The sequence below is a fragment of the Melanostigma gelatinosum genome (assembly GCF_949748355.1).
Source record: "Melanostigma gelatinosum genome assembly, chromosome: 13".
Taxonomy (NCBI): domain Eukaryota; kingdom Metazoa; phylum Chordata; class Actinopteri; order Perciformes; family Zoarcidae; genus Melanostigma; species Melanostigma gelatinosum.
Window position 1 is genome coordinate 14,763,969 of NC_136646.1, and position 25,072 is coordinate 14,789,040.

The following is a 25,072-nucleotide window of genomic DNA, read 5'->3' on the forward strand; positions in this document are numbered from 1 at the left end:
GCCTGACGTTACAAACGAACTTTTAAGATGATAGCTAAAACAGTTAACAGGACAGGAGCAGAGATAAAGTTATCACACTTCAGCCTGCTCACATCTGAGCAGCTATAAAAAGCCATCACTCCGGGTCACACATATCTGACGTTATGAAACCCATGCACTGCACTCCACTTACCTACGAGTCAACTGACTGATGTCACCTTTCACCCGGTAACCCCGCCGCTCGGAACAACTTCGTAATTGTTTCCGCGGAAACGATTTAGTATTCTAACCTTCCTCCGGATGTCAAGGGCGTAGATGATATGGCGGCGTTGTTTTTTTTTTTAAGGGAAACCAGTCGTTTTGTTAAGTGTTACAACAGTTTTACAGTCGGAACAGTTTACGTCAGTGCGGCTGTAACTGACGTTAAGTAGGCTATAGGAACAGTTCACATTCAAACGGTTATTTTGGATTGTCTGTCAAACGTACGTACGCGAGTCCCGTCGGCGGAAATCTACGGTTGGGGGGGGGAGTTCATAACTTGTGTCCGTAATAAGCGAAAGAGACCGAGAACGGAGTGAGAGCAGCGAAATGCAGAAAGAGCCAGGCTATCGTCTGTTCTCCATATTGAATGGAGTCACTGCCAAAAAGGAAGCACCGCCCACCCCGGGTATGAGGCTTCAAAAGCAGCTCAGCCATTCGTTAAACCCAGCGCTCGTCAGGCGCTCTCAATTCTGATTGGGCAACACTAACCCCGCCTGATTGCCCAACCAACAGTTTTGCAGGTGGCTGCTATTGATAGTAGCACTGGCACAGACTACTAACTAAATGTTGTGAAAGTCTCATTCCATCCCTTATTCACACAGCTGGCATGCTGACCATGGGTCCCATCAAGCCCCGTTGAAAATGACACAGCAAAGTTGACATTTTTTCACATCACACCACAAAAGTAATAATTTATTAAAAAGTCTAAGAACAAAATGATCATTGCAGACTGAAAGCCTCCCTGTGTGTGTCTTCACAGGACCTATTTTCTCTCACTGTGGGTCTCTGTGCATACAAAGCACAACAAAGTCTGAAAAGCACTGCCTTCCTCAGTAAGATGTAAACCCAAGGGTCCAAGATCTGATTCCAGGAGGCCATGCGCAAGCCCAGAAGAATGAACCCATCTTTCTCATAGGTTGAGGTTCTTTGGTTGAACTGCAGCACAATAATGTGGATCTATATTGAAGGAGACACACAGAATCACTCATGAGGTATAGCTGTTACTTTATCATCGAAACAATTCTTTAAAATACCTGAACACTAAATCTGGTAAACTAAAAAAGTACTCACAAGAAAGGGGCCCCAGCATACGCAGGAAACCACAGTGATCACTGCCAGTTGTGCCATCATCTCCACATCCAGTGAACAAAACACGGAGGTAGACGTGGACGATGCACGACGAGTGCTGCGACCTGACGATTCTGCATTACCGTTGTGGCACTTCAATCTGGCCTGCAGCAATGCCAGACCACTCAGGATGTTGCAGAGTAGGGAAAAAGTGAGTGCAGTGAGGCCCAGACAGGAGAAGGCCAGAGCCAGATTGGTGTCAGCTGTAGACTGTGGGTCGTGGATAGGCAAGAAACACCACGTCCCAGGAAACTGGGTAGTGTAAGTGCCCACAGCAAAGAAAGGTAGAACTGCCAGCACGAGTGCAAGAGAGGACAGAAATAACACAACTCGCCACACGTGACTTAATGTGATCATAGCGGCGTGGAAAAAGGGCTGAGTGATGGCCACACAGCGCTCCACCGCCATGGCACAACCCAGCAGCAAAGGGCATAAGCCAAAAAACACCATACTTGCCCCAAAAATGTGGCAGAATTCTTTGGTGGGCTTCCCGGCCTGTATTTTATTCCTCTGATCTATGTGCAGATACAAAGCAAATGCGCCTGGGATCACATGACCTGCAAGGTCAGCCAAAAGCAAAGCCACCGTCAGTAGCAGAAATGGTGCTTTGGATTGGCGGCGGAATCGCAGACGGGACTTAGCCAGGATGCCCAGAGCCGTGAGGTTGGAGATGGCGCCGAATGTCATCGTGAAGCAGGACATCCCCAAACTTGAAGATTTGACGAGCGGCCAGGTGCTGTTGCTCGGCCAGGGGCCGGGCTGCTCAGAGGAGTTGATCCTCAGGTTCTGGGCGAGGATGGACGGCGTAGAAGAGGTAGAAAATGAAGTCATGAGTATAGACGATGTCCTCATCTTCAGTGTCATCTACAGAGAATCACAGGCAAAGATAACATACTCCCATTTGTTCAAACAAAGCCACTGATTGACACCTTGTAATGTTGTTTTATGTCATCCTGTTCTGCCGCCTAAAAGGTGTCTGGGGTAATTAATAGACAGCAGGATAACAGAGAGGTTGACGAAGTCTTAAATGCAAAATGATGTACGAATGAATGCGATGACACATATTTCTCTGGACCACTCAAAGACTAATTACAACAAGGGAGCGTAATTAGAAGAGCTACCCAGGCAATAATATAGAGGAGTGGATGAATCTTTTTCAAGTGTCATGAAAGCTGATACACGTGAATTGCCTGCTTGGAGGACATGAATAGATGCTTCCTCACAAATGCACACTTCAAAAAGGCATGACTGTTCATGGAAAATGCACATGAAGCATCGGCCTCCAGCAGTGGGTTTAATGCTGTGTGTCATATTTGTAGGGTATTCTCACTCAGCTGACGGGTGGAAAGATTCGTAGCGAGAGACATGACAAGGGACTCAGACCAGGTTTACATCCAAAACAAGCTGTGCAGCCAAGTGGATGCCCCGAGGAGAGGATGATCAAACTGTTAACAAACTTGGTGTGGAAATGCAGGGAACTTTCGTAATTTTTTTCGTCGGTTTGCACAACAGGCTCCCAGAGCAGACATTGTTTCTGTTTCACAAAATGTTCTTCTTTTGCCACATTTATTTTCCTCTCCTCATTTCCTTATTCCACTCCCACCTGCCACACTTACTGTCCATATTTATCTTTTGCTCCTGCTCCACAACTTCTCGCTTGACTGGTTCCCTAACTCATTATTCCATTATTTTGGTTTTGGCTGAACTGTCACGATGCCATCAGTGTGCATCAGTTTGTCTGTGTTGGAAAGAGAGAGAGAGCTTGGGTTTTGAAAATGTATGAATCATAATGACTTTCAATCACTGATCACCATTTAAGATGCTTTGAACCAAACCTAAAGAGAAACTAAACCTGCGGATGATTTTAAACAGCAAACTGTGGCAACAACAGTCTTGTATTTGTTTTTTGCTATACTTGCTTTTTGATATCATTAAGCTTCAACCATGCAGGATGTGCCGATGTGCATTAGCAATTTTCATCCTATTGTCATACATCATGCATCAGATAGTTGATATTTGTTCCAGGTTAATTGATTCTCCCTCTTCAGACGCAGCCTTTTCACAGAGGCACTGCAGTAATGAGCGCAGACTTTCTTAGTAGGTACGTGGATAGACATCTCAGAACAGCCCTCCAGTGGCAAAAGGTTTCAGGAGCGGACATGTCTTTATATAAGAAAACAAGAAGGAAGTCAAAACCGCAGCTGAAATCAATCTGGTTCTCTTCCATCTTCTGGCAAGACAGAATCCTCTGAATCTGGAAACATGTCAGCTTTGTTAGCACCAGTCTACACCAGTGACTCACAGCTGATCAAGCTGTCAATTTGTTTTGATCATCTTTCTTTAAAAAAAAAATGGACAAACCAAAGAGCTGCTGGTGGATTTCCGCCGGTGTAAACACTCTCCGCCTGTACCAGTGAACATCCAGGGAATAGACCTTGAGATGGTGAGATCCTTTAATAAGTACCTGGGTGTTCACTTGAATAATAAACTGGGCTGGACAGACAACACAAATGCACTCCATATAAAGGGACAGAGCAGACTGTCTGCTGAGGAGACTCAGGTCTGTCCGAGTGCAGGGAGCACTCCCGCACCTTCTTTTGACTCTGTGGTGGCATCAGCCATCTTTTATGGAGCGGTTTGCTGGGGCAGGAAGAGACTAAACAGGTAAAGAAGGCCAGCAGTGTCCTCGGATGCCCACTGGATCCAGTAGAAGCGGTGGGAGAGAGGAGAATGACGGCCACGCTATCATCCCTGATGGACAACATCTCTCACACCATGCAGGACACACTAACAGCAGCGAGCCGGCGGCTTCACCCGCAGCGTTTGAAGGAGAGATACCGCAGGTCCTTCCTTCCTGCTGCTGTCAGAGTGCACAACCAACACTGCTCTAAATAGACCACACATATAAAACATGAAACCCCAGAAAATGACTCATTCATTCATGTGCAATATCAATGTACATATGTGCAATAAAGACACTTTGCAATGCAAACTCTTCACACTTCTTTCCTCATACGTGCAATAATGTGCATTATATTGTATTTTTTAGCTTCTTTTTTTTAGATTTATTATACCTTTACTGTTTGACTATTTATGCACTTGTTTTGCTTTTATTCTCTTGTTTTGTTTTTTTTACTGATGTCTCATGTTACACTGTGCACTTTGCGGCTGTAATCCTGCACATTTCCCTGCTGTGGGACTAATAAAGCATTATCTTACTTTACCTCTCTCCTACTTCATCAATAGTCAGTGAACCCACTGAGAGAAGTGTTTTTCCTGTAACGTGTGAGGAAACTACAGAGGAACTTGATTTGAAGGAATCCAGGGGTTACATTGAGGATTGGGAAGATGTCATAACAACAGAAAATTGTCTCGGCGACCGTGATATATTATGGATACCGTATCTCTTCTCAAACACCTAGGCTGCTGCTCTTGTTTAATTCTTATTTTACTGTGTTCTTTTAAACAGAACAACCCAGCTGACCCCGGGGCAGTGCTCCTTCTGCATTACGCATGTCTCAAATAAAGCTTCCAAGATGTCCGAATCTCTCTTGGAATGCCCACAGCTCTCCCTTATAATGAAAGGGGATTAAATAGATGAAATAAAGGACGAATCCTACAGCTTTCTCAGAGATCTAATTTGCCACCAGAACATTATTTGATAAGTATCATATCTATGAAGTAAATCACCATGAAATGGTTATGAATAATAAACTAAACTTACCGTCAGTGGACTCCGGATGAACGTGGGATTATTTGGGACGGCTCAGAGTAAATGAGAGAGGACGAATATGTCTCTCTTGTCCGCAGAGCTGCCCGACTTGCCACGTTCAGTACTAATCACTATTGTTCACAATCATCTACTCTCGTTCTCCTCCCTTCCTTTTCCCCTGCCTCGCTGACAGATTTTCTTTCTCCCAGGTCCGGCTTTCTCTCTCTCTCCAGAGATTTGGAAGCTATTCTATATCTACATGCCGCATCTGCATTTTCCATGCTCTTCCCCCCTCTGGATGTGGACCTTCCATCTTCTCTGCTGGATTTCTTTGTACCAGAGAGGGATCTCAGGAATCAATTTCATTTTGTAGTATTGATCCAGTGCTAGCTGAATAATTCAACAGTGAAAATAAAGTCAGGTATCTCAAATCCTCAATGATGATTCCATTTCCCTCAAAGCAGAAAGAGTTTGTTAATCAGCTACTTATCCCCTATTTCGGTCCCATAAACATACAGTAAGCACAGAGACGGACATGAAAGGAGTTTGAAAGAGCATGACGATCATCATCATCATCAGGAGTGAATCTACCGAGGTTTGTTCAATGGTTTGTTTCCTCCTTTAAATTCAGTTTAGTTTAGTTGTTTTTGAGACCATCAAGTCTGTATCCCACACAAACAGGAAGGAAAAGGAGATAATCTTCTATTTCCTCTGTCTCGAGCTTTTAAGTCAACCAGCTAGATAAGCGTTTTTTCCGTAGTGAGCAAATGTAAGAGTGTGAGACACGAAGGTGGAAATGAAGATAACATCATTGCATGTGTTTGATAATGACTTGCTGTTTGCCCTTGTTGCCATTTCTACTCGATCTCGGCTGACGTAAAGAACTATAAAGTAAAAGATGTATTTTTCCTTTAGATGCTCAAAACTAATTTATTCTATATTTTAAATAGAGTAATTCAAGGCCAGTGGTGGGAAGACCATCACACGGATCTCTTACATCATCAACGCATTTATTCAATTTAAAGCTTCCAGGAGAGGCATGAAAAGTATGAAAACACATTGAAATAATAAAAATCGCAAAAAAACAGGAAATGTAAATATGAAATACGGAAGCTAAGATTCTTATTTTGACCAAACATCAAACAGAAAGTTCAAAATGGAGCTAAAGCCAGTGCTTACAACAGTACTAATATTACTATAGACAATAATAACAAAAGTAATCTTTAAACATTCAAGTTTAAATAAAAAAAACAACTTTGATAGAATACATTTAACTTGTTACAGCATGTTGATTGGAGCAGGAAAGCAGTCACTTACTGTATTACATACTGAATCGCCCGGCAATATATACACAAATATACTCTACTTTAAAAAAAGATCTATTTCTGTCACAGATTTCTCCTTTTTGTTGGTCATATTAAGATAATATCAATTTAAATACAAGTTCTACAGAAAAAAAGTGCTTGTCTCAGAACTATCTTTCAGATTGTCTTTGCGGGTTTAATTAAGTACCTGGATGACACAACAAGCCATATTACATGTACCTGATAAAACAGGTCCTCAAAACATTATCTATCACCATTTTTTTCCACATATGAAAAAAACTAAACATTTGGAGATTATTTTTCCAAAACAAGTGACTTTTTTTTTTTTTTTTTTTACCATTCGTTATATAAATAAATATAATAAAAATATAACAATAATAAACCTCAAATAAAACAAATGTGGGCATGAAAGTGAAGCACACTATGTGCTTTACTCAAGGGTTAGCTTAACAACTGTCGAACGTCCTTTCTCATTTTGAAGGAAATCCCGAATTTGTATACAATCAACTGTTCCATTTTAAATAGCTACAAATAAAAAGACCAACTCAATAACAAAAAAGGTAAAGAGAATGTAAAGAAGGATAATATTTAAGCAAACCGGTGCATTGACCCCAAATGGCAGGGCAGTATAGTTGGCTGCATGTCTTCAGGAAGTAGATCAGAATTTGCTCCTGCGTCACTTTGTAGCGGCTCAGATGCGAGACTCTCTCGTGTCCTGGCTGCTCTTTGATGCCTGAGGACCGCAGACAGAGAAGCAAGCCCGTCAGTCACGACAGACACATTCAGTATTCTTTCATTATCAGGCTGTACTCTGACACACTTCACATCTCCTACAATACCTCATCATCTTCAAACCCTGAAAGAATAAAAAGTGTTTGCTCTTGGAGGGTTTCCAAATCAAACTTCCAATGACTGAAGCACATTAAGTCTCCTCAGAAATCTAATTACAGATGAAATGTTAAACTGTGCAGTGTTTCCACGTGTATACTTGATGTTTGATTTGCTTGGTCAGTGAACGATTAAGGCATTTATTATTGGGCATTAAGTAAATACGATTGTTTTTCTTTAGATACGATGTTTTATGAAAATAGATATGGTGGCTAAATAAAGATATCATACTGTATCTCATTTGATTCAGCACATTGCTATGCTGCATTCTCGTGAAATAAGTGACAACTGCACGAGTATTGGAGAAAACCTGAATCAGAGAGGCTGTGGTGAAATATTAATAACTGCTTACATGAGCTTTGCTGGTGTGCGAGTAGCTGAGGTTTGAGTAACTCTTCTTCCAAGGAGCACAGCATCTGGACAGGATGTGTCCATATTCTTCCCTCACCTACATACAAGAAGAAGAATTGAGTTTTGACACCAGAAAAAAAAAAGGCAGCAGAGCTTGTTCTTTTATTTTTGACAGGAGCTTTAACCCACCTGTTTGGAAAACAGGCAGTGCATGACAAAAAGCATAACCCCCTGAAAGCTGCCAAAGATAGTGAACAGGTAAGACATGACTATTGTCCCCTCCTCAAACTGGAAACAACCAAAGATCCACATGGTGCCCAACAAAGTCAGCTGAGCCACTGCAGTAATGGTGAACGCCCTGCAGGAGGCAACAAAGACACACACAGGTCTTAACTGAGGCACTTTAAACCAGAAATAACTTTTTTTTAGGGAAGAATAATCTGTATTTATTTCTCGTTGGTTGGAGAGGCAGTAATATAGCAAATGTGCAGCTCCACATGTCAAATATATGCTTTCATATTTACACACATACACTTCTTACGTGGGCCTGATTGTTGTAGTGAACAGGTAGTTTGTGCTGACTCACTTTATTTTCTGCAGATTGTCAAAGTCAGGGTTTAAACTTGAGAACTTCTGTGCCAACTTCCACACAGTGATGAGAAAGAAGAAAATGTTGACCTGAAAGGCAACATATGATGAGTTGTTGTTTTTTTTTGTGTTCATTTTCAAGATTATTTTCAATTTAACAATTTCCTACACTCACAATGATGATGAGGCAGGCAGGGCCAAAGAAACCCCAAATGAATTTCAGGTTCAACCAACAACTGCAAAGTAAAATTGAGAGTTTATTGAGCAGCATATATGTCAACATAACCTGGGAATCAGGAATACATTAAAGATAAAACAAGATCAGCATCAGTGGGGGGGTGTCTTACTGTTTCTTGGTGCCATATCCCTCGGCGTTAGCTAAGGCAGAGATACCGACAATAACAGCTGGGACTCCATAGCCACCTCCCATCATGTAGAGGGTTTTGAAGTTGGTGTTAAAGACCAGGACTACCATCCTGAAGAGCTGTATGCCCTCCAGACACATCCAGCAAAATGCTGCCAGATAGAAGAAATGTAGCAGCCCTGCTACCACTGCACAGCCAACCTAATGCAGGAGGGAGAGAGACGAGCATCACGATGACAGCCGTGAAAAAAGGGGACAAGGGATGCTGCGACATGGGGAGAAAGTAATAGGGAGGGAACTATTTGCTGAATAGTTGTTTATAAGTCTACAGGACCCACATAAATCATTCAGTAGCTCTGCTCTTTCTTAGAAACTATTCCGCTGCTGTATTTCGACTGTATTTTGACTTGTGCGAGCTGTTGCAGAAGTATTTACCCGGCTCTCCGTCCGAGAGATGCCTGCGAGGAAGATGACGGTGGCAATGAAGAGGCAGATGCAGAGGTGCAGGTGGATGGTGGTTCTTGGGCTTTTGATGGATCGGATCAACGAGAACGTCAGGATGCAGATGAACAGGCAAATGAGGGAAAGGCACAGACCCACCCATGTGATCAGCTGCAGTTCAAACGTGTCCTGTTGAGAGAGATGGTTTTACATTACAGTAGACACAAACAGACTTAACTTTCAACTGGAGACCTATAAGCGTCCCGATTTGCTATGTGTCATTACGTATGAGAGTTGTCACCTCTATGTCATAGAGCGCCATGAGCACAGCAAAGCTGCTCAGATGGTTGCAGGAACACACAGTGTATTCAGGCTTGGACTCCACCACTGTGCAGCCACGAGGAGACCAGGACCCTCCTTCCTCCGAGGCGTCCCAGAACACACAGGTGTGGTTGTTTTTATCTGTCTGTGAAGCAGAAGAGAAAATGACCATCACACAAGTAATATTTCCCCTCAGGAGACAGATTAATACACATAATGGCAAACGAGGCGCTACCTGTTTGAGGTGGTAGAAAGTCAATCTGACTGGCTCTTTGAGGTGGCTTGTGTTTCTGTTACTGACAGAGACAGTCACGACTTTAGAGTTGAGCTCAAAGCTTGGGTTCGCTTGTGGTTTCATCCCACTGAAGAAGCCATCGGCAGAGTCCTCCAGGTTTGCATAGCTCAGCAAGGACACTGTTGTGAAGCCTTTCACAATCATAGCAGGGGAACACCAGATATTAGTGGACATTCATCACATTTTGTCTACATCCTGATGAAAGTGGTCCCCAACGTGTTGCTCATGATCATTACCAGGGTAATAGGAAGGATCTCCAGCAGCGGTCTCCAACTGGATGTCCAGCTGAGCTTGCTTCGATGATAGAGTCACAGCTCCCTTGGGCAAGTCTTCCCCTTTCTCTACCAGCAGCTCCAGCTCTGCACCCAAGTAGATACATGTTCATCAACATGAATTGCTTTGTCTGGTAATACTGTAGATGACCTCAGAAGAGGAGAAATCGACCAGCGTTTGAAACAAACGCTCCATCAGAAGAGGCTTTTATCGTGTCCAGATTGCCTTTGTACCTGTGTGAGTGGAGGATTTTGTTGTCCCGGGGGGCTTAATGAAAGCTGATATGAGCCTCAGAGTGTTCTCCACCATGTTCAGAAAGGTGGAGACTTTCCTGTTATCATTGAAAGCTCCACCGGACAAGAGCTTGTCGATGACAGACAACAGTCTCTACAGCCACAGGAGAGGAGGGGGAGGGGGAGCGACATGAGCATGAGCAGGGGAAAAACAGGAGGCAGAAGTCAGTCAGAGGCAGACATTCAGGCTGCATACCACCTCAGGTCAACATAAACAGTCTGCATAGCTGTGCAAAGACATGTGAACTCCATGTGGCAAAAACTGAAGGCTTTTTTTTGGCATAATCAAATTACATTTCAATTCATTTATGTACAGAAATACCTTCAGTATGTCCTCTCCATCCAGCTCTGTCGGATTCTCACTTTCTGTAAGGTTCAGACAGCTTTTCTCCAACTGCATCATGAGATCATGTGCAACGGGAAACTTGTAGGAAAGCAATTTGGGGAGAACGAAACGAAAGTATGAGGCTAAAGTCATTTAAATATATATTGAGCTGTGATTTGTTTCTGGTGTGGCTTTACCTCCTGCAGATTGTTCATAACTTTGAATGCATCACAGTTCAACGCTGAGGAAACAGGAAGTTTTGTTTCATTACAACGTGCTCGCTGAAGACTGTAACTTTCACATCACGAGGACATGAAAACCTTCTGTTTATACATTTACAGAGCAAACAGCGGTTCAGGGATGGCTGTTGGAAAAAGTGGAGTGCTGCAGCGTTCTCTACCGGTGCAGCGAGACCCTTTGTTGCCATAGTTAGTGAACCCTGCGTGGCATGCGCAGTAATGGCCGCTGGCTCCACGGTGGCAGGTTCCATTTCCGCAGATTGTCCTATCGATCATACATATGTCTAAAATGGAAACAAATCAGGGAGAGGAAAAAGTGTGTGTCAGCCGGTGCTACATATCCTGGTCCACCTGCACGTTCATATCCAAAATAGTGCTTGATAGGTTTAAAGATAATGCTTAGAAAACATAAAGCAGTCCGGACAGAACCAAAACACAGAACAGCCAATCACTAAATCAACCAACTTAGAAGTCAGAACTAAAACCAAATTATCAAAACTTTCTTTTCCACTGTGCAAACATCGTTTGATAAAACAACATGCAGAGTTACATCTGGATCAAATGAACTTCTTCAGTCGTTTTTTTAAAACAATGTGAGACTCATTATTGTATTTTGAGGACTCACGTCATGGCCCTCACCTTCACATTGCTCCTGACTGCCAGAGAAGTTAGATCTGCCAGATTGTAGTCCAAAGCCAGCGTTACAGACACAGTGAAAACTGCCTGGTGTGTTGACGCACGCTGCATTTTGTCCACAAACATCTGTCTCTTCACAGTCATCAATATCTACATGAGCAGGAAGAAGACATCTTAGAATAACTGAGGAAGGAAACGATCACTTGAACCACCGATGTTTTCTTTCTCGTAAACAGATAAAGAGACACTGCAGTCACATCAAGAGAGAACAATTACACTTAGAGGTCATAAACCTACCGCAGGATTATCTCATAAGTAGCTCACCTCTGCATGTAACGTTGTCACCGTGGGAAAAGCGTTCCACTCCAGTAGTGGAAATGAATCCATTATCACAAATGCAGGAATAATGTGGAATTGCATTGAAGCATTTGGCATTAAGTCCACAGATGTCTTTGTCTTCCAAGCACTCGTTGATGTCTGAAAGCAAAAGATCAGGACGGGACTTTTAATACTTCGACTGCAGCAGTAAAACCTTCTCTGCTTCCACGGATCCCATGTACACGATGACCCACCTTTACATGTTGCTGACGTTCCAGCGGAAAAATTCAAAGCGCCTGTTGATGATGAGAAGCCGTCAGCACATCGGCAGTAGAAGCTGCCGATCGTGTTGTGACAGGTCGTGTCCTCTCCACATGGCCCGACCTCGTCAGGATATTCCACATCAACCTCACATTCATCAGCATCTTAATTAAGGAAGCGTGAATGTGAGAAAAATGGATGCAAATTAGACTCTTTTCCCTAAATCAAGTTAGGTAATAATACATTTCAAAAGCAATTTGTAGACGTTAACTTATTTTATATCTGAATGCATCATTTAGCAAACCATATCATATATTTTCAGTTTCTAACTTCTATATGCAAAGATGAGAAAAACGCACACATGCCACAACATGGCTGTTTTTCTATGATGGTTTATGTATGAAATAAGTCTGCTTGTCATACCAATGCATTTTTTCTCCACATAATCGAGTCCTTTCGGGCAGTCTGGTTTCGACAGCTCAGACGGGACCATGATGAAGCAGAGGTACAGAGCTGAAAAGCAAGCAAGCGACTGTCAGTCAAGTTTAACACTTTCTCAGCATTAAAGCAACATCCACCTCGGCACCCATGCTTAATCTACACACGAACCACTTTTAAAAATCATTCAAAAATCTTTCTGTGTGGCTACAGCAGCATTGAGGACCAGTTTGACCGCATAAATAAGACCAGAAATGTTCAGAGATTTAAAAAAATGCTCTGCAGTAAAGGTAGATTCCCTCATATTCTACCCTCATTTCCTCAGATTGTTCCAACAGCATCTGCACCATATTTCAACAAGGGTGTCTGCAGAACTCTGCTTCCTACGTATGAGGAAACATCAGCCGGTGTTGCACAAGCGCAAAAAAAAAAGCAGTACATCCTCAAACTGCTCGAGTGCAGAGTCAGTCCTCAGTGGCTGCCTAAATGACGCCAGATGGGTGTAATGTGCACTCAGCATATGGAAACAGGAAGAAACGGTCCAGTTACACCCCCCCCCCCATTATCAGCTTAAACAATGAATTCAGTATAATTATCAAAAGAAGCAGTTAGTTAATTGTTAATTAAAGGGCCAGTTTATTCAAATCACATAGAGGATTGCAACAACACCAATAAATTGGAGTTGAATTCTATTTAGTACTTGAAAACACTCTCTGTTACCTTTGGAAGAAAATAGTTGACAGTAGAACCCGTTGGATGGATACGGTAGACATTGGGGGTAAGTTTTGAGGAGATTTAAAGTGCTTTGAGATACCGTTCAGTTTCTCTCTGGGCAGCTGATAATCATAACGATTGCATTCATATCCAGGTAACAGGAGCTTATAATTTGAGTTCATAATAAACAGGCTGGCTGAGATTGTTGTCATGATATTATGAAGTGATTTAGTGGTTTGCACAAGTTGTCATCTCTCAATGTTGTGTTGTCTCATAGCAACACACAGAGCTTCTTCCTGTGTGACTGTGGGCGCTGTGCGATGAGCTCATAGTGTATAAATATCACTATAAAAGCAGAAGAGCAGAGGTCCTCTGTGGGACCCAGATAGTGAGTTGTTTGAAGAAAAGCTGCTGTGTTCAGCATCACTCTCCTTGCTTTTCTCCTAATTCATTGGGGCTCTTTCCCACACTGGGCTTCAGGCTCTGACTACTGCAGAGAAGCTCGCATTAATGAAGAACTGTGGCAGTTTGAGTTTCTCACCATTTGAATTTCTGCCCGGGAGACTTGGCAGATTTGATCTCAGCAGAAAGTTGTTAAATACAGTAAAAACATGTGGAATTTAGAAATACACATTACGGTATAAAATAGTTTTAATTGTGTCTGTTAAAGTAATTTACTTTACACATTTTTGTTTTGATCATGTGAATATTTTTTTCTGTCAAGCACTTTGGTCAACATTTTGTAAATGTGCTCTATAAACAAATTTGACTTGACTATTATTATGATTCAATCATTTACTTGATCAACTTTTTAAAAGGTATACGTTTAATTGCAGTATACAGTGTGTTAAAACGTGTCACACAACATCATTTTTTCTTGTCTAAAATTTCATTTGAACAGAAAACACACACAGATATACAGATATACCTATTCTTTAAGGTTTTCAGGCAACTGCAGCCAGTTAGTTTCCCTCTCTGGGCCCCAGAACATTTTCAAACTTTCCCAACAGATGATTTTCCATCCCAACTACCGGGCAAATGGATGACAGATGTGACTCACCCAGTATCAGGAGCTTCCACCTGCCCGCCATGGTGAAGAAGGAAACACGGTCCAGATGTATAAGAAAAGTAAAAACAACCCAAACTGGGTACCTCGACCGCACGGTTCAGTCCTCTTCTCTTTTTCTTTTCTTTTTTCAAAGTTGCCCCACTTGTTTCTGTCACTTTACAATGTAAAGGTAAGGGAATGGGAAAAAAAGAGCACCAACCAGTCAAGCTGATGGACGTGGAAAAAGTCTGGACAGTATATGCTGATACCAGCATATATAGAGATATCTAAAAATACTGGACTCAGTAGTCTCTCATCTCATACAACAACCTCTCCTCCGTCTCTTTCGCTCTTTTGAATCGTCATCTGCTCTCACTAATGAGGTGACATGCTGAGATGACTAGTTTTCTGGGGAGGGGTTTCTCCCTCCCGCTCTCTCTCTCTCTCTCTCTCTCTCTCTCTCTCTCTCTCTCTCTCTCTCTCTCTCTCTCTCTCTCTCTCTCTCCCTAAATCACATCTCTGACACAGAGGCTGGTTGAGGAGTGCAGCCAGAAGTTACTGAAAAGTAACCCCTGCTCTTGTTGGGGTGGGGTGATAGTGAGAGGAAATGACAATGCCAGCTCACTCTACCCTACTTCCATGATAATGTTACTTTACAGTGTTTTTGCAAAGGTAATTTATCTCTCTCTCTGTCTTGCTCATGTCTCTGTATATTCCCCCTCTGCTGGGGAGGTTAGGGGAGAGACGGGGGGTCAAGAGGAGTTTATGAGACTCATTGTCCTGCTGGTGGGCATAAGCTCCCATGAGTTTTAGCACACGGCCTGCAAACTATGGCGATGACATATATATGTAGCTTTTGCCTGTGAGTGCGTCTGTTTGAGACAATGTAACAATGGTCACAATGTTGAGCTTCATTTGGAACAAAGGGAACAAAGAACAGTGAATTTATATGTATTTATAATATGTAATGTAATTTCCCACTCCCTGAGGGCAGACATGCTGCACTTATTTACAGTATAAGAGAAAGAAGCAGCAAATTTAGGTCACAAATTAATATGAACTGAAGCACAACATAAAATAGATCAAACTGCTAAAAAACATGATCTTTATCATAAGTTTCACAAGGTGCCTGTCAAATGAAAGTTGTCAGTAAGAGGAAATACAGCTCTGAGAAACGTGCAGGAAGGGACATAATGTTCTTTTATTTATCACACATCTTTTGATGTTCACTACGTCTGTGTCACAAAGTGACACCCCTGTCGCGCACGACTTAACTTAGGCAGACTAAGCTGTACTGGCTTGACTGTGAACAAAAAAAACCCCCGGTGGAAACGCTATAAGCGTTCATAAGAGCAACCTCATGGAACAAAACAAATTGTTGAATTTTCGGGCATTTTTCTCGTTTCCAGCTCGCAGTGGCGAGGTCATTTTCAGGTCTGGACACACTGTCCCAAGACTCACTGACAGGCAGGGTGAATATTGCATTATTTGACACTCTTAAACAATGGGGTGGGCTTTGTGGGGGTAGGAAAATGGAGGTGACAGACAGCGGGCCTTTAGGGACTGGCGGTGTACTGCTGTGTAACAGAGCATGCTCACAGTTAGACCTTGAAATGTACTGACATTAGCATGACCTAGAACCCCCCCCCCCCGCCCCTGCCTTTAAATAGGCCGATAGCGTATATGTGCTCTAAATCTGAATCTATTTTTACAAACATTTGTTCCACTGGTGACAGGCTTCTGGTGCTCACTCCATCTGTATGAACAATCAATTAAACAGCAGTAAATCTAATATTGAATTATGCTCACATTCGACACATAAAACAACACTGGTGACTGTGTTGTGGCCAACAATATGTGACACTTTTGATCATGTAATTTAGCTTTTTCAACAGCTCGGCCTCTGAGTAGTTGCACTGTAGCCCTGTGGTTGAGTCTTTACTGGGAGTAAATACAAAATGAAACACTTAAAAATCACGAAAACAATTAAAAAAGCAGCTTTTTAAAAGGGTGGCTATAACATGAAACACACTGTGACTCTAAATCACTAAGACACCAAACACCACCCATGTAAATATGCGGTTGTTGGGTAAATATTAATTTACCGCAGAACACAAACAAAAAGTGGAACTCGAGCTGACTCACCTCATGGGAACTTATTCACTGTAACGGTACATCGTGTGCTATGTGAGTTGTGATCTGTTCTTTAGTGACATCTCGAGCACACAGCACGTGCTGTGCAGTGCTGATGGGAATGGTAACAAATGATCCAGGAGTAGAGTACCACACACACACACATACTTTATCATAATCAAGTATGCAAGCAGTATGAAGGCAAGAATATGCAGTTTATTTCCAGTTAAATTAGAAGTGATTCACTCCCTTTTTCTTTCTTTTTCTTTCTGAATTATCAAACAATGAGGAGGGAACCTCAATGTGCTCCAGCTGTCTCAACAACTTCCTGACAAACCCTGAACAAAAAGGTCAAATTGGAGACCGGGCAGTCTGGTCAAACCCCTTGTATCACTGAGACTTAGTCATTTCAGAATGTTCTATTTCCAAAGAAAAGCTTCAGTTGGAAGTGCATCAGTAAATATTTCAAAAGCTGCAAAACTGATATGATGTAATCCTTGTGTTTGCGCCAGTGCGGCACAACGTTGAAGTCCTTCCACATGCAAATTTACCTGGTCAGTAAAAGTGACTTTATTAATTGCTATCGTATTATATAATTGCACTACCTTGAAAATACCCTTTGAAAAACGTGTGACAATCTTTTGGAAATGACTGCATGGCACACGGTGAATATAGTTTTGCCAAACCACACCATGTGTGAAACATTGTACATAGGTGGCTGGTGGTGAAGCAAACTGCTGGCCCTTTAATTTATGAACCACATAAAGGAGTTGCTGGCAGAGCTATATGAATGAATGAATGAATTTTATTTATATAGCGCTTTTCACAGACAGTAGTATCACAAAGTGCTTAACAGAGCAGACATTTAAAAGCATAAAAAACACAATGTGACCCAAGGGTCAATAAATTATCTACACAGAGAAAATTAAAAAATTAAAGAATAAAGTAAAAAATAAAATAAAAAATAAAATAAAAATGTAAAACATATTTTAAGAGCAGGTCTAGGACATGGGTTTACTTTTACACAAACGCCAGCCTAAACAGGTGGGTTGTTAGCTGGCTTTTAAAAGTATCCACAGTATCTGCGAGGCGTAGAGTTGCAGGCAGAGCATTCCAGAGCCTCGGGGCCACTGCCTCAAAGGCTCGGTCACCTCGGCTCTTAAATCGTGTGCGTGGGACTGACAGAAGACCTAGAGCGTTCGACCTGAGAGTGCGGGCGGGTGAATAGGGGCGAAGTAGATCAGCGACACAAGCCGGAGCCTGACCGTGAAGTGCTCTGTAAGTGATGGTGAGAATTTTAAAGTGTATCCTAGATGCTCTAAGACCCTGCCAGCCCACCGTCGAGTTCTTGTTTGGATATGGAAGCAAGAAACGAGGAATAAATAGTGGAATAAATACAGATCGTCAAACTTTCGTCTTTCCTTCTTGTGTCTGCGTAACCTTCGGAAACTAAGAAGTCGGTAAACCCATAAAAGGGGTTTTACTGTCCAAATTCCATTTCTCTGTTTTTCTCTTCTGCTTCCTCTCTTGTAAAAGGGGCCCAAAGAAAGAAGGTAAATGGCTTCATAGCTGCCAAAAGTGGAATTTAGTTTCACAAAGCCTGTTCTAAACTTTTAACCCCAGCTTTAGCAACTCAACATATAATAGTACTTTAAGACGTTGACTGTTATGATCAATTTCATGGCTCGTATGGAGTCCGCTTCAGACCAGATCACATTTTTGTGTGCAGACTGACATCCTCTGGTGGGTCTTTGTTAGTAATATAGGTCAAAACTTAAAACCAGAGTAGGGCCGCTTTTATTGTTTTTTCGGTGTCTTTTTAAAACACATGATTTCATTATTATTTCAGTTAAAATTACATTTTGTTTCATTTAATAGCTTATCCTATCAGTATTCATATGTTTATAGTGTTTGTATTTTTTCTTTCCTTGAGTCTATGTTTTGATTTTATGCTGTTCATAAAACATTTGCCCGTCTTTGAAAGTGAAATACAGCTTATTATTAAGCCCAATATTTTTAGGAGCACGGTGACAAGGTCCCAGGAACTTAAAATACTGCAAATTAGAATACGATGTTTCTTTATGGATACATAAAACATGAGGATCTGTCTAGTTTCTTTAGTCCTGCAGTTTCCTTTGAGTTTATAATCTCCCAGTGTGTTGATTCCTCCAGAGAATTGAATCTAAATCACCTCACATTGTAGATTAACACTCACTTGTGTTGCAGTTTACAGCTGACAATGTTCAGTTCACTGTATTGTGTATGTGCAAACATCTGGAATGTTTCCATGTTGACAGAGCATCACCAATAACCCAAAAATATAAATGCCACAATGAGTGTAAAATGACATTTCCCTTATATAGCTGTGAAAAAATAGTTCGGAGGCATATAGAGGAACTGTGCTCATGTAGCTTTTCACTCCTTCACACCTTCGAGCTGAGCTGGTATGAGCGAAGTTCACAGTTGAGGAAGTGGTGACAAAGTTTTTGTGCTGCTGCTTGAATTGTGTTGACAACTTCAAACAATCGTATGACTTATTTTCACAAACTCGTTGGGGACAGTACGCCAGAGTGAATGTTCTGCTTTGTTGTTGTTGATCTTTGTTGCATTTGGAGCGACAATTCCTTGTCAGCCCCGGCGCCCAAAATCTTATTTAAGGAAGTGTTGTGTCACCTAAAACGATAATATCGGGGTAAAAAAGAGGATATAACATCAAGGGTGGAGGACGATGGTAGCTAACAAATGAACTCATGTCCGTCATACCCTCTTTCCTCTTCCCATGTGATGGCTGGTGTGAAAAAAGCTCTTGGGTTTGTCCAAATGTAACACAGCAGAAACACACCCAGAAGCTCACTGACGCACACACATGTTATGAGCATAAAGGTTACAGGTACATCTTCACATGTGCTGTGTAATTGAAGACTTTGACTCATAGATGAAACACTGACTGATTAGAAAGACAAGTCATGAAACAAATGATCAATTATGAAAACAAACTCAAACAACATTAAACCCTCAGGTTTAGTGGTTGAGTAGCTTGGGCAAATTGAACAAAGACTTTCAATCCATTTTGGGGTGATATCAAGCTCTGCTCCTGTGCTTACTAAAGAAAAGAGAAAAATAGACTTCAAGGCTCCAGTATGTTTTGGTGAGACTTAGCTCTAGCTAGTACCAAAACAAAGTGCTGTGTTGCTGCTCACTGTTAAGGTTTTGTCAAAGTGAAATAGCACCGTCCACTGGAGAAAAGTGGGTATTACACCATCACCCACCGAGCTCCTCCTGTGAATTAAGGTGTCCAGTGGATGGAATTATCTCAATTGTTGTTGTTTTTAATGCCTAGTGTTCATGTCCCTTCTGCACCACCTTGCTTTTTTATTTCTCCCAATATATAGCTGCACAGAGATACAATAGTGTATCTATTACATTGAGGGCAATTTATTTGAGCTTTGTTTGCCTACAATTTGTAAAAAGTCTCGGCGGTGCAGATTAGGGCCGGCGGTTTCTAGGTGTAAGATGATGTTGAGTGTCGAGAATCATTCTTATCAGGCGCAACGCGGAACAACAATTTACCTTCATGTTATTGGGTTGGAAATGAAGGTGGAGCCACGAACTCAGCAAATTCAGCAAGTTTAAAGAAAACTCTAAAAGATGCTGACTTTAGCATTTCCAACATGAGCCTGGTTTACATGTACAGTACCAAAGCCGGAGGGCCGCTCCAGGGAAAATGATCAAACCATATTTTACGTTATCAGAGAAATACTTGCATTGCAATAGCCTCTCTAGCCTCCTAGAATCTTTTAAACTGTGTTAGTTTTAATATTGGATTATTGAATGGTATGCACTGAAATTCTCTAACACTTACAGCTTACATTTTCTATAATCATTTTGACTTTCAGGAGCTGTTAAGTAGCATTGCTTGTGCAATCGCAAACTGAAAACCTGCAGGCTCCTTTGTCTTTCTCCATTTAATATGAATATATGTATTTAATAATCAATTTAAAGGTGCAATAAAGCGGATTCAGAGTATTCATATAGCAGCCAAAACCGGTTGTCTGAAGATATAGTGGAGTAAAGTCTACCTAAACAGAGAATGAAGTCCCAAAGCCGGAAGTCCCTTTGTGTGTGTTGTTATTCAAGCTTCTCCAGTTTTTGTTTACAAAGCCAGCCGGCCGCGCAAATAAATGCGTGCAAATAAATGCACACAAGCTTTTCAAAAATGTTAATCCAAACATATAAATGTAATATCTGAAGGATTGGTTTTGTATCCCATAAAAAAGAAAAAAGGGCGCGGCCATGACGTTTTGTGATGTGTGTGTCGGTCTGGTCCCATCTGCTTATTTAATACGCCACACTAAGTAACCCAAATCAAACAAACACACAGGACAATGTCGCGTGACCAACTGGCGCATGCTGCACCGAGCTAAAACCTGCAGCAGTGACTTCCACATTCACTTTTGAACTCTTTTCGGAGTGTACGACCTTTCTGCTGACACTGACAACAATCCCTGTCACGGTTGCTCATTCAGTTAACAATCTAAGGAGTGTGGTGGAACCTGAGAAACTGAGTGGACTGGTTATAATTTTGCATTGAAAACAAACAAGCAAAGAAGTTGAACCTGTAGAGCAGGCGGCGGAGGAGTTTGCGGTGCACATGTTCTGACTTTTATTCTCTTTTCTGCTTCAGTCTTGTAAAGCTACACTGAAAAAAAAAGACTTTTTGGCCATGTAATTATTACCTCGATTATTTTTGTAAATTTTACAAGAAATTATCATTCCAGTGCTTTTACTTTAAAATATCACCTTTTATTTAATGTGTTACTTGGTGTTTGTTTGTAATCATGTATCCTCATTTTCATAAGTAAATTGTAATCATTCACACTAAGTAATATCAACTAAACTACTGTATTGAATGCACTACCTGACACAACAAAGTAAATTGTACTTGGGTAATACGAGTAAAACCTGGCAACACAGCGCGTACTCAGGGAGTGACGTCAGAGGAGAGTTCGCGCTTTTTTCTTCAGCGAAACAACGGAACAGCAGAAACAAGGACGGCAGCGTTTCACCGGAGGAGAGGAACTTCATGGACGGGAGCCATTGGGGTAGGTTATATGTTTAATTAATACTCTACGTTGCTGTTGAGCCTTCGGTCAAGTCTGAAGAGTTCAGAAGAATCACCACAGTTCATCTGGAGCGAACCTTTTTGTCGAAATTGGACAATTGCACCACCAACTTTCTGGAGATACTTGGGACAAAGGGCGGAGTTGCAGGAACCAAAGACCCATGCTGGATTCACCCAGCCTGGTAAAGTTTAGACATCATATATTAATATTATATAAAATTATGTTGGGCTCATATACACTGAGAATAGATACATAATGACGCATTTGAACACATTCAAGATTTTGTTAGTTTCCCCCACTATTGTCCTTTTTTGAGAACACATCAGACTCGAAGACGTAAAAATGAACATTAGTAAATTTGAATTTCAAAGATGTCATTGAAGAGGACTATGCTCAACATGTCATGAAGATCCTTGTCATCCATGGAAATGCAACACAGAAAGGCTTCGCTCCTGACCATGTGTTCGTCGTCATCGAGGGAAAAGAGGTTCTTGATGACTGTCAAAGTGTGGCAAAGGCTTTCCTTCTGCTCATGGGCTTCATCTGTGTATCTGAGTGTTGTCAAGCAATACCCATCGTTTCACATTAAAAGTGTTTGTTAAATGACTCAGCGTTTGTGTCCTTAAATTTGTTATTGGCAGCACTGATTGAGAAATGTTTTGTCTGGCAATGCCAACCAGATTATATATGTTGGTGTTGGTGTGTGTCTGTCAGCAGTGACCTCTTTCACAGTTCACAAGTAAAGCTGCTGCAGTTTAAAAGATCTTTCATGTTTTGTGGAAGCCTTATGTTAAGATAATTTTATTAACAGTAGCCCAGTTTAGAAAATGCAACAGTCATATTTGAATAGTTGTGTAGAGAAGTAGTAGATAAAAGATATATTGTGTAAATATTACTTAATATTTCTCAACAGAAAAAGTAAAGAAAAGCTAAAGATACATGAAACACCTAATTGATTTTTACTGGGGTTTTGTAATTAGATCCAAAGGTATAAAGATTACTATAAAAGGCAAAGTACATTTTATGTCTTAAGGGAGAAATTTGCAAGTAAAAGTTACTTGCATATTTTGGATAAAAACCAATTCTTACTAGTAAGTAAACTTAACTTGAGAATATCTGAGTAAAAATTACTCACAATTTCTGCGTGCAAATTGTTACCTAGCTTTTTTCAAGTAAATGTTACTTCTTTTTTTTCAGTGTACACTGAGCAAAGATAGATCTACTTTTTCAAACCTTTAATTCAAAAACTGTTTTTACAGAAGTTTACTTATTTTATTTTTACAGAACTAGTTATGAGTCCTCAACAACCACTAGCATCTCAAAAATACATCTCTGGCCTTTTCAACAGTGTTTCTGACGTTGCCTCCCGCATGTCAAGACTACATGAAAGAATTAAATTTTACTGCCAATAGAGAGCTGTACAGAGCGGCAGATGCCCTTTTAATTCCCCACAGAGAGACTGAACTGGACCTGTCGAATTTGCTCCTCTTGGAAATGGATGTGGAGGAATTCTGAATCATCTTCCAGTGCAGTCTGCAGTCTGCATAATCAGTTCAGCCCGACCCCGCATTGGAGACACGACGCAGATATTATCCTGCCCCGCGCTGTCATTATCAGGGCATCCAAGGAGAGACTTTTGTCACTCACAAAAACAGAAAAAGTCTGCTCATTTTGCAGATGGAGAGCAAGCGGCAAGATGAAGTAATGTACTGTACGAATGTGGACCCATATTCACACCTACCTCCCCGGGCCTGTGAATACAAAGTGACTGTGCCTGGTTGCAAAATCTATACTTGGCCTCTGTGAACTTCATCTACAAGGACTTTTGTATATCACAGAGAGGCTGCACCGGCCTCTGAGGTAACACTCTGTCCCCAAGGTGCTGTGGCCTCCACGAGAGAACTGTGTTATCCACCTCAACTACTTCTCCTTGCCTCGGGCGGCCTTGTATGCTTGGACCTGGATGGGGACATGCAGGAATACATAACCAGCCCTACTCTCAAATCCTTTATCACAACATCAAGTTTAAAAAGCATTCCTGACCAGAAATTGTCGAAACGAATTCTTTACCTTTTCCTCGCAGGCTCTGTTGATGTGTGCTATTCATAAAAAAAGAGTATGAATATCAGTAAGTCGCACTTTTAGGCACGAGTACACTCATTTGGATGAGTGCATCAGTAATCATGCTTAATGGCCACATTCTAGACACTATAACACCCCCATTAAAGCTGTCACGTCCTACTGCTGCACCCAAAGTTATGTGTCTTGCATAGTTCACTGTATTGCATTATATTTAGAAAATGTCTCATAAAATACTGTTTACTAACATCTTTGAGGCTATTAGCCGGATTAGCTTTCTAATGGTTCATAATGAGGATATTTATGTTCTATGAGCCAACTGAACACAGTCACCACTATGTGTTAGTAAAACAGTGCTTCTCATGGAGAGGGCAGCGCTTTTAAAATATATCATTGTTGGAGTCGCGAGATTCAGTCCAGAGTATGAAGTAAATTACCACAAATTAATTACATTAATGTGGGTAACTGTATCGGGGGGTCTTTGCGAACAAGTACTGCATTTAAAGCCAGACTGAACCACTAACAGCTCAGCAGTTGCACACTATGCGCTGATGCCTGTGGCTAATGTGGATTTAAGCATTCGCTTCTGTCAGCAACAAGCTCGAGATAGCCCATTTGTCTTGATGTGAGCCCCTCCAGACCAGTTCAACACCTCTCAGTTAATAATCGCAGACGGATGTACTTCATATTGCATGGAACGCATTTGAACTTGATTATGCCTCCATTTGATTGCGAGCGTTTACAGTATAAATGTAAATGTGTTTTTGGGCTTTTTGAATAGCGCGAATAAACAAAAGGCTGCAGGGCTGCTCAAGGGATAAATGATCAAACCCTCACACATGAGAACATTAGGATAATTGCATTGCAGTATCCTCAGTAGTGCAGTGCAGTGTTCATACCATTAGTATGCATGCACGTGTAAATATCACAGAGTTGCACCCGTAGGTCTTCCAGGAGTCCTGAGTGCAAAAGTGTTTGGATCCAGTAGAGTGCTTAAGCAGAAACAAAATTCTGCTTACTCTGTAAAACTTGAAGTACTTTGGAAATACTGTTGAGTAGGAAAGTCAAAATAGTGATAAAAGGTGGAATCTAACAGAAGTGGATGTTAAAGACTTATAACGAACTCAATCGGACCATTTTGTGTATTTTATTTATTGCAAAACAACAACTACTCTCAAGGTTGTTCAAGACTATTTTTCTTTGTTCGTTGTTTTTCTGTTATGCCATAAAACACGACTTAACGCCGGGCTGTAAAGGAGTGACAATTAGTGTGAGCAGACACTCCCAAATCCCAGACTTCAGTTTGGAAGCTGTGTATGTGCATGTTTGCTTTGCGCTCACATCTGACAAAAGAAGATTTGTTGATGTTCCTTTGCTTTGTACATTTTGTCTCTCTGTTGTTTCAACTTTAGAAGTTGCCTCAGGAACAACAACAGCACCAGTTCTAAGTCCCATCAGCGAGTCGTACCTGAGCACAGGCTGTCAATTCTACAAGTCAAAGATCCAATTCGGTCTCTGAGCCGGAGGAAAAAGTTGATG

The 25,072-nt window shown here is 41.4% G+C and overlaps 3 protein-coding genes across 5 annotated transcripts in view; all 3 read right to left on the reverse strand.

Annotated features, from left to right (window-relative positions):
• Positions 1–589, reverse strand: part of slc27a1a (solute carrier family 27 member 1a) — a 7,287-nt gene extending 6,698 nt beyond the window's left edge. For 2 of the 3 annotated variants that reach the window (XM_079281974.1, XM_079281973.1), the window contains exon 1: positions 173–589. The gene's annotated coding sequence lies outside the window, so the exon portion shown is untranslated. Of the gene's footprint in view, positions 146–172 lie in introns of those variants that run through there. The other variant, XM_079281972.1, reaches the window with a different exon arrangement.
• ptger1c (prostaglandin E receptor 1c (subtype EP1)) overlaps positions 1–2,199 on the reverse strand; it is a gene marked incomplete at both ends in the record, with an annotated part of 2,230 nt that extends 31 nt beyond the window's left edge. Inside the window, 3 exons of the mRNA XM_079282521.1 lie at positions 1–2; positions 1,018–1,197; positions 1,312–2,199. The exon at positions 1–2 is cut by the window's left edge and continues 31 nt beyond it. Coding sequence (XP_079138647.1) covers positions 1–2; positions 1,018–1,197; positions 1,312–2,199 — 1,070 coding nt within the window. The remainder of the gene's footprint in view (positions 3–1,017; positions 1,198–1,311) is intronic.
• Positions 2,200–6,113: 3,914 nt separating this feature from the next.
• Positions 6,114–14,516, reverse strand: adgre5a (adhesion G protein-coupled receptor E5a). The gene is made up of 19 exons (XM_079281526.1): positions 14,211–14,516; positions 12,422–12,511; positions 11,992–12,162; positions 11,744–11,896; positions 11,423–11,569; positions 10,945–11,067; positions 10,742–10,785; positions 10,542–10,643; positions 10,160–10,313; positions 9,890–10,012; positions 9,594–9,784; positions 9,339–9,503; positions 9,032–9,226; positions 8,580–8,797; positions 8,408–8,468; positions 8,231–8,322; positions 7,834–8,002; positions 7,646–7,741; positions 6,114–7,138 (listed from the first exon to the last, which is right to left on the reverse strand). The coding sequence occupies exons 1-19, from the start codon at positions 14,239–14,241 to the stop codon at positions 7,097–7,099; spliced, it is 2,367 nt and encodes a 788-aa protein (XP_079137652.1). The 5' UTR covers positions 14,242–14,516; the 3' UTR covers positions 6,114–7,096.
• Between the last annotated feature and the right edge of the window lie 10,556 nt (positions 14,517–25,072).

Bases quoted from the DNA above. Each gene is read 5' to 3' on its own strand.
- adgre5a (XM_079281526.1), bottom strand. From the start codon at position 14,241: ATGGCGGGCAGGTGGAAGCTCCTGATACTGG. The intron at 10,644-10,741 runs GTAAAGCCACAC...CTTTCCTACAAG, and splicing joins TTATGAACAATCTGCAGGAG to TTTCCCGTTGCACATGATCT. The intron at 9,227-9,338 runs GTGACAACTCTC...CTCTCTCAACAG, and splicing joins TGGCGCTCTATGACATAGAG to GACACGTTTGAACTGCAGCT.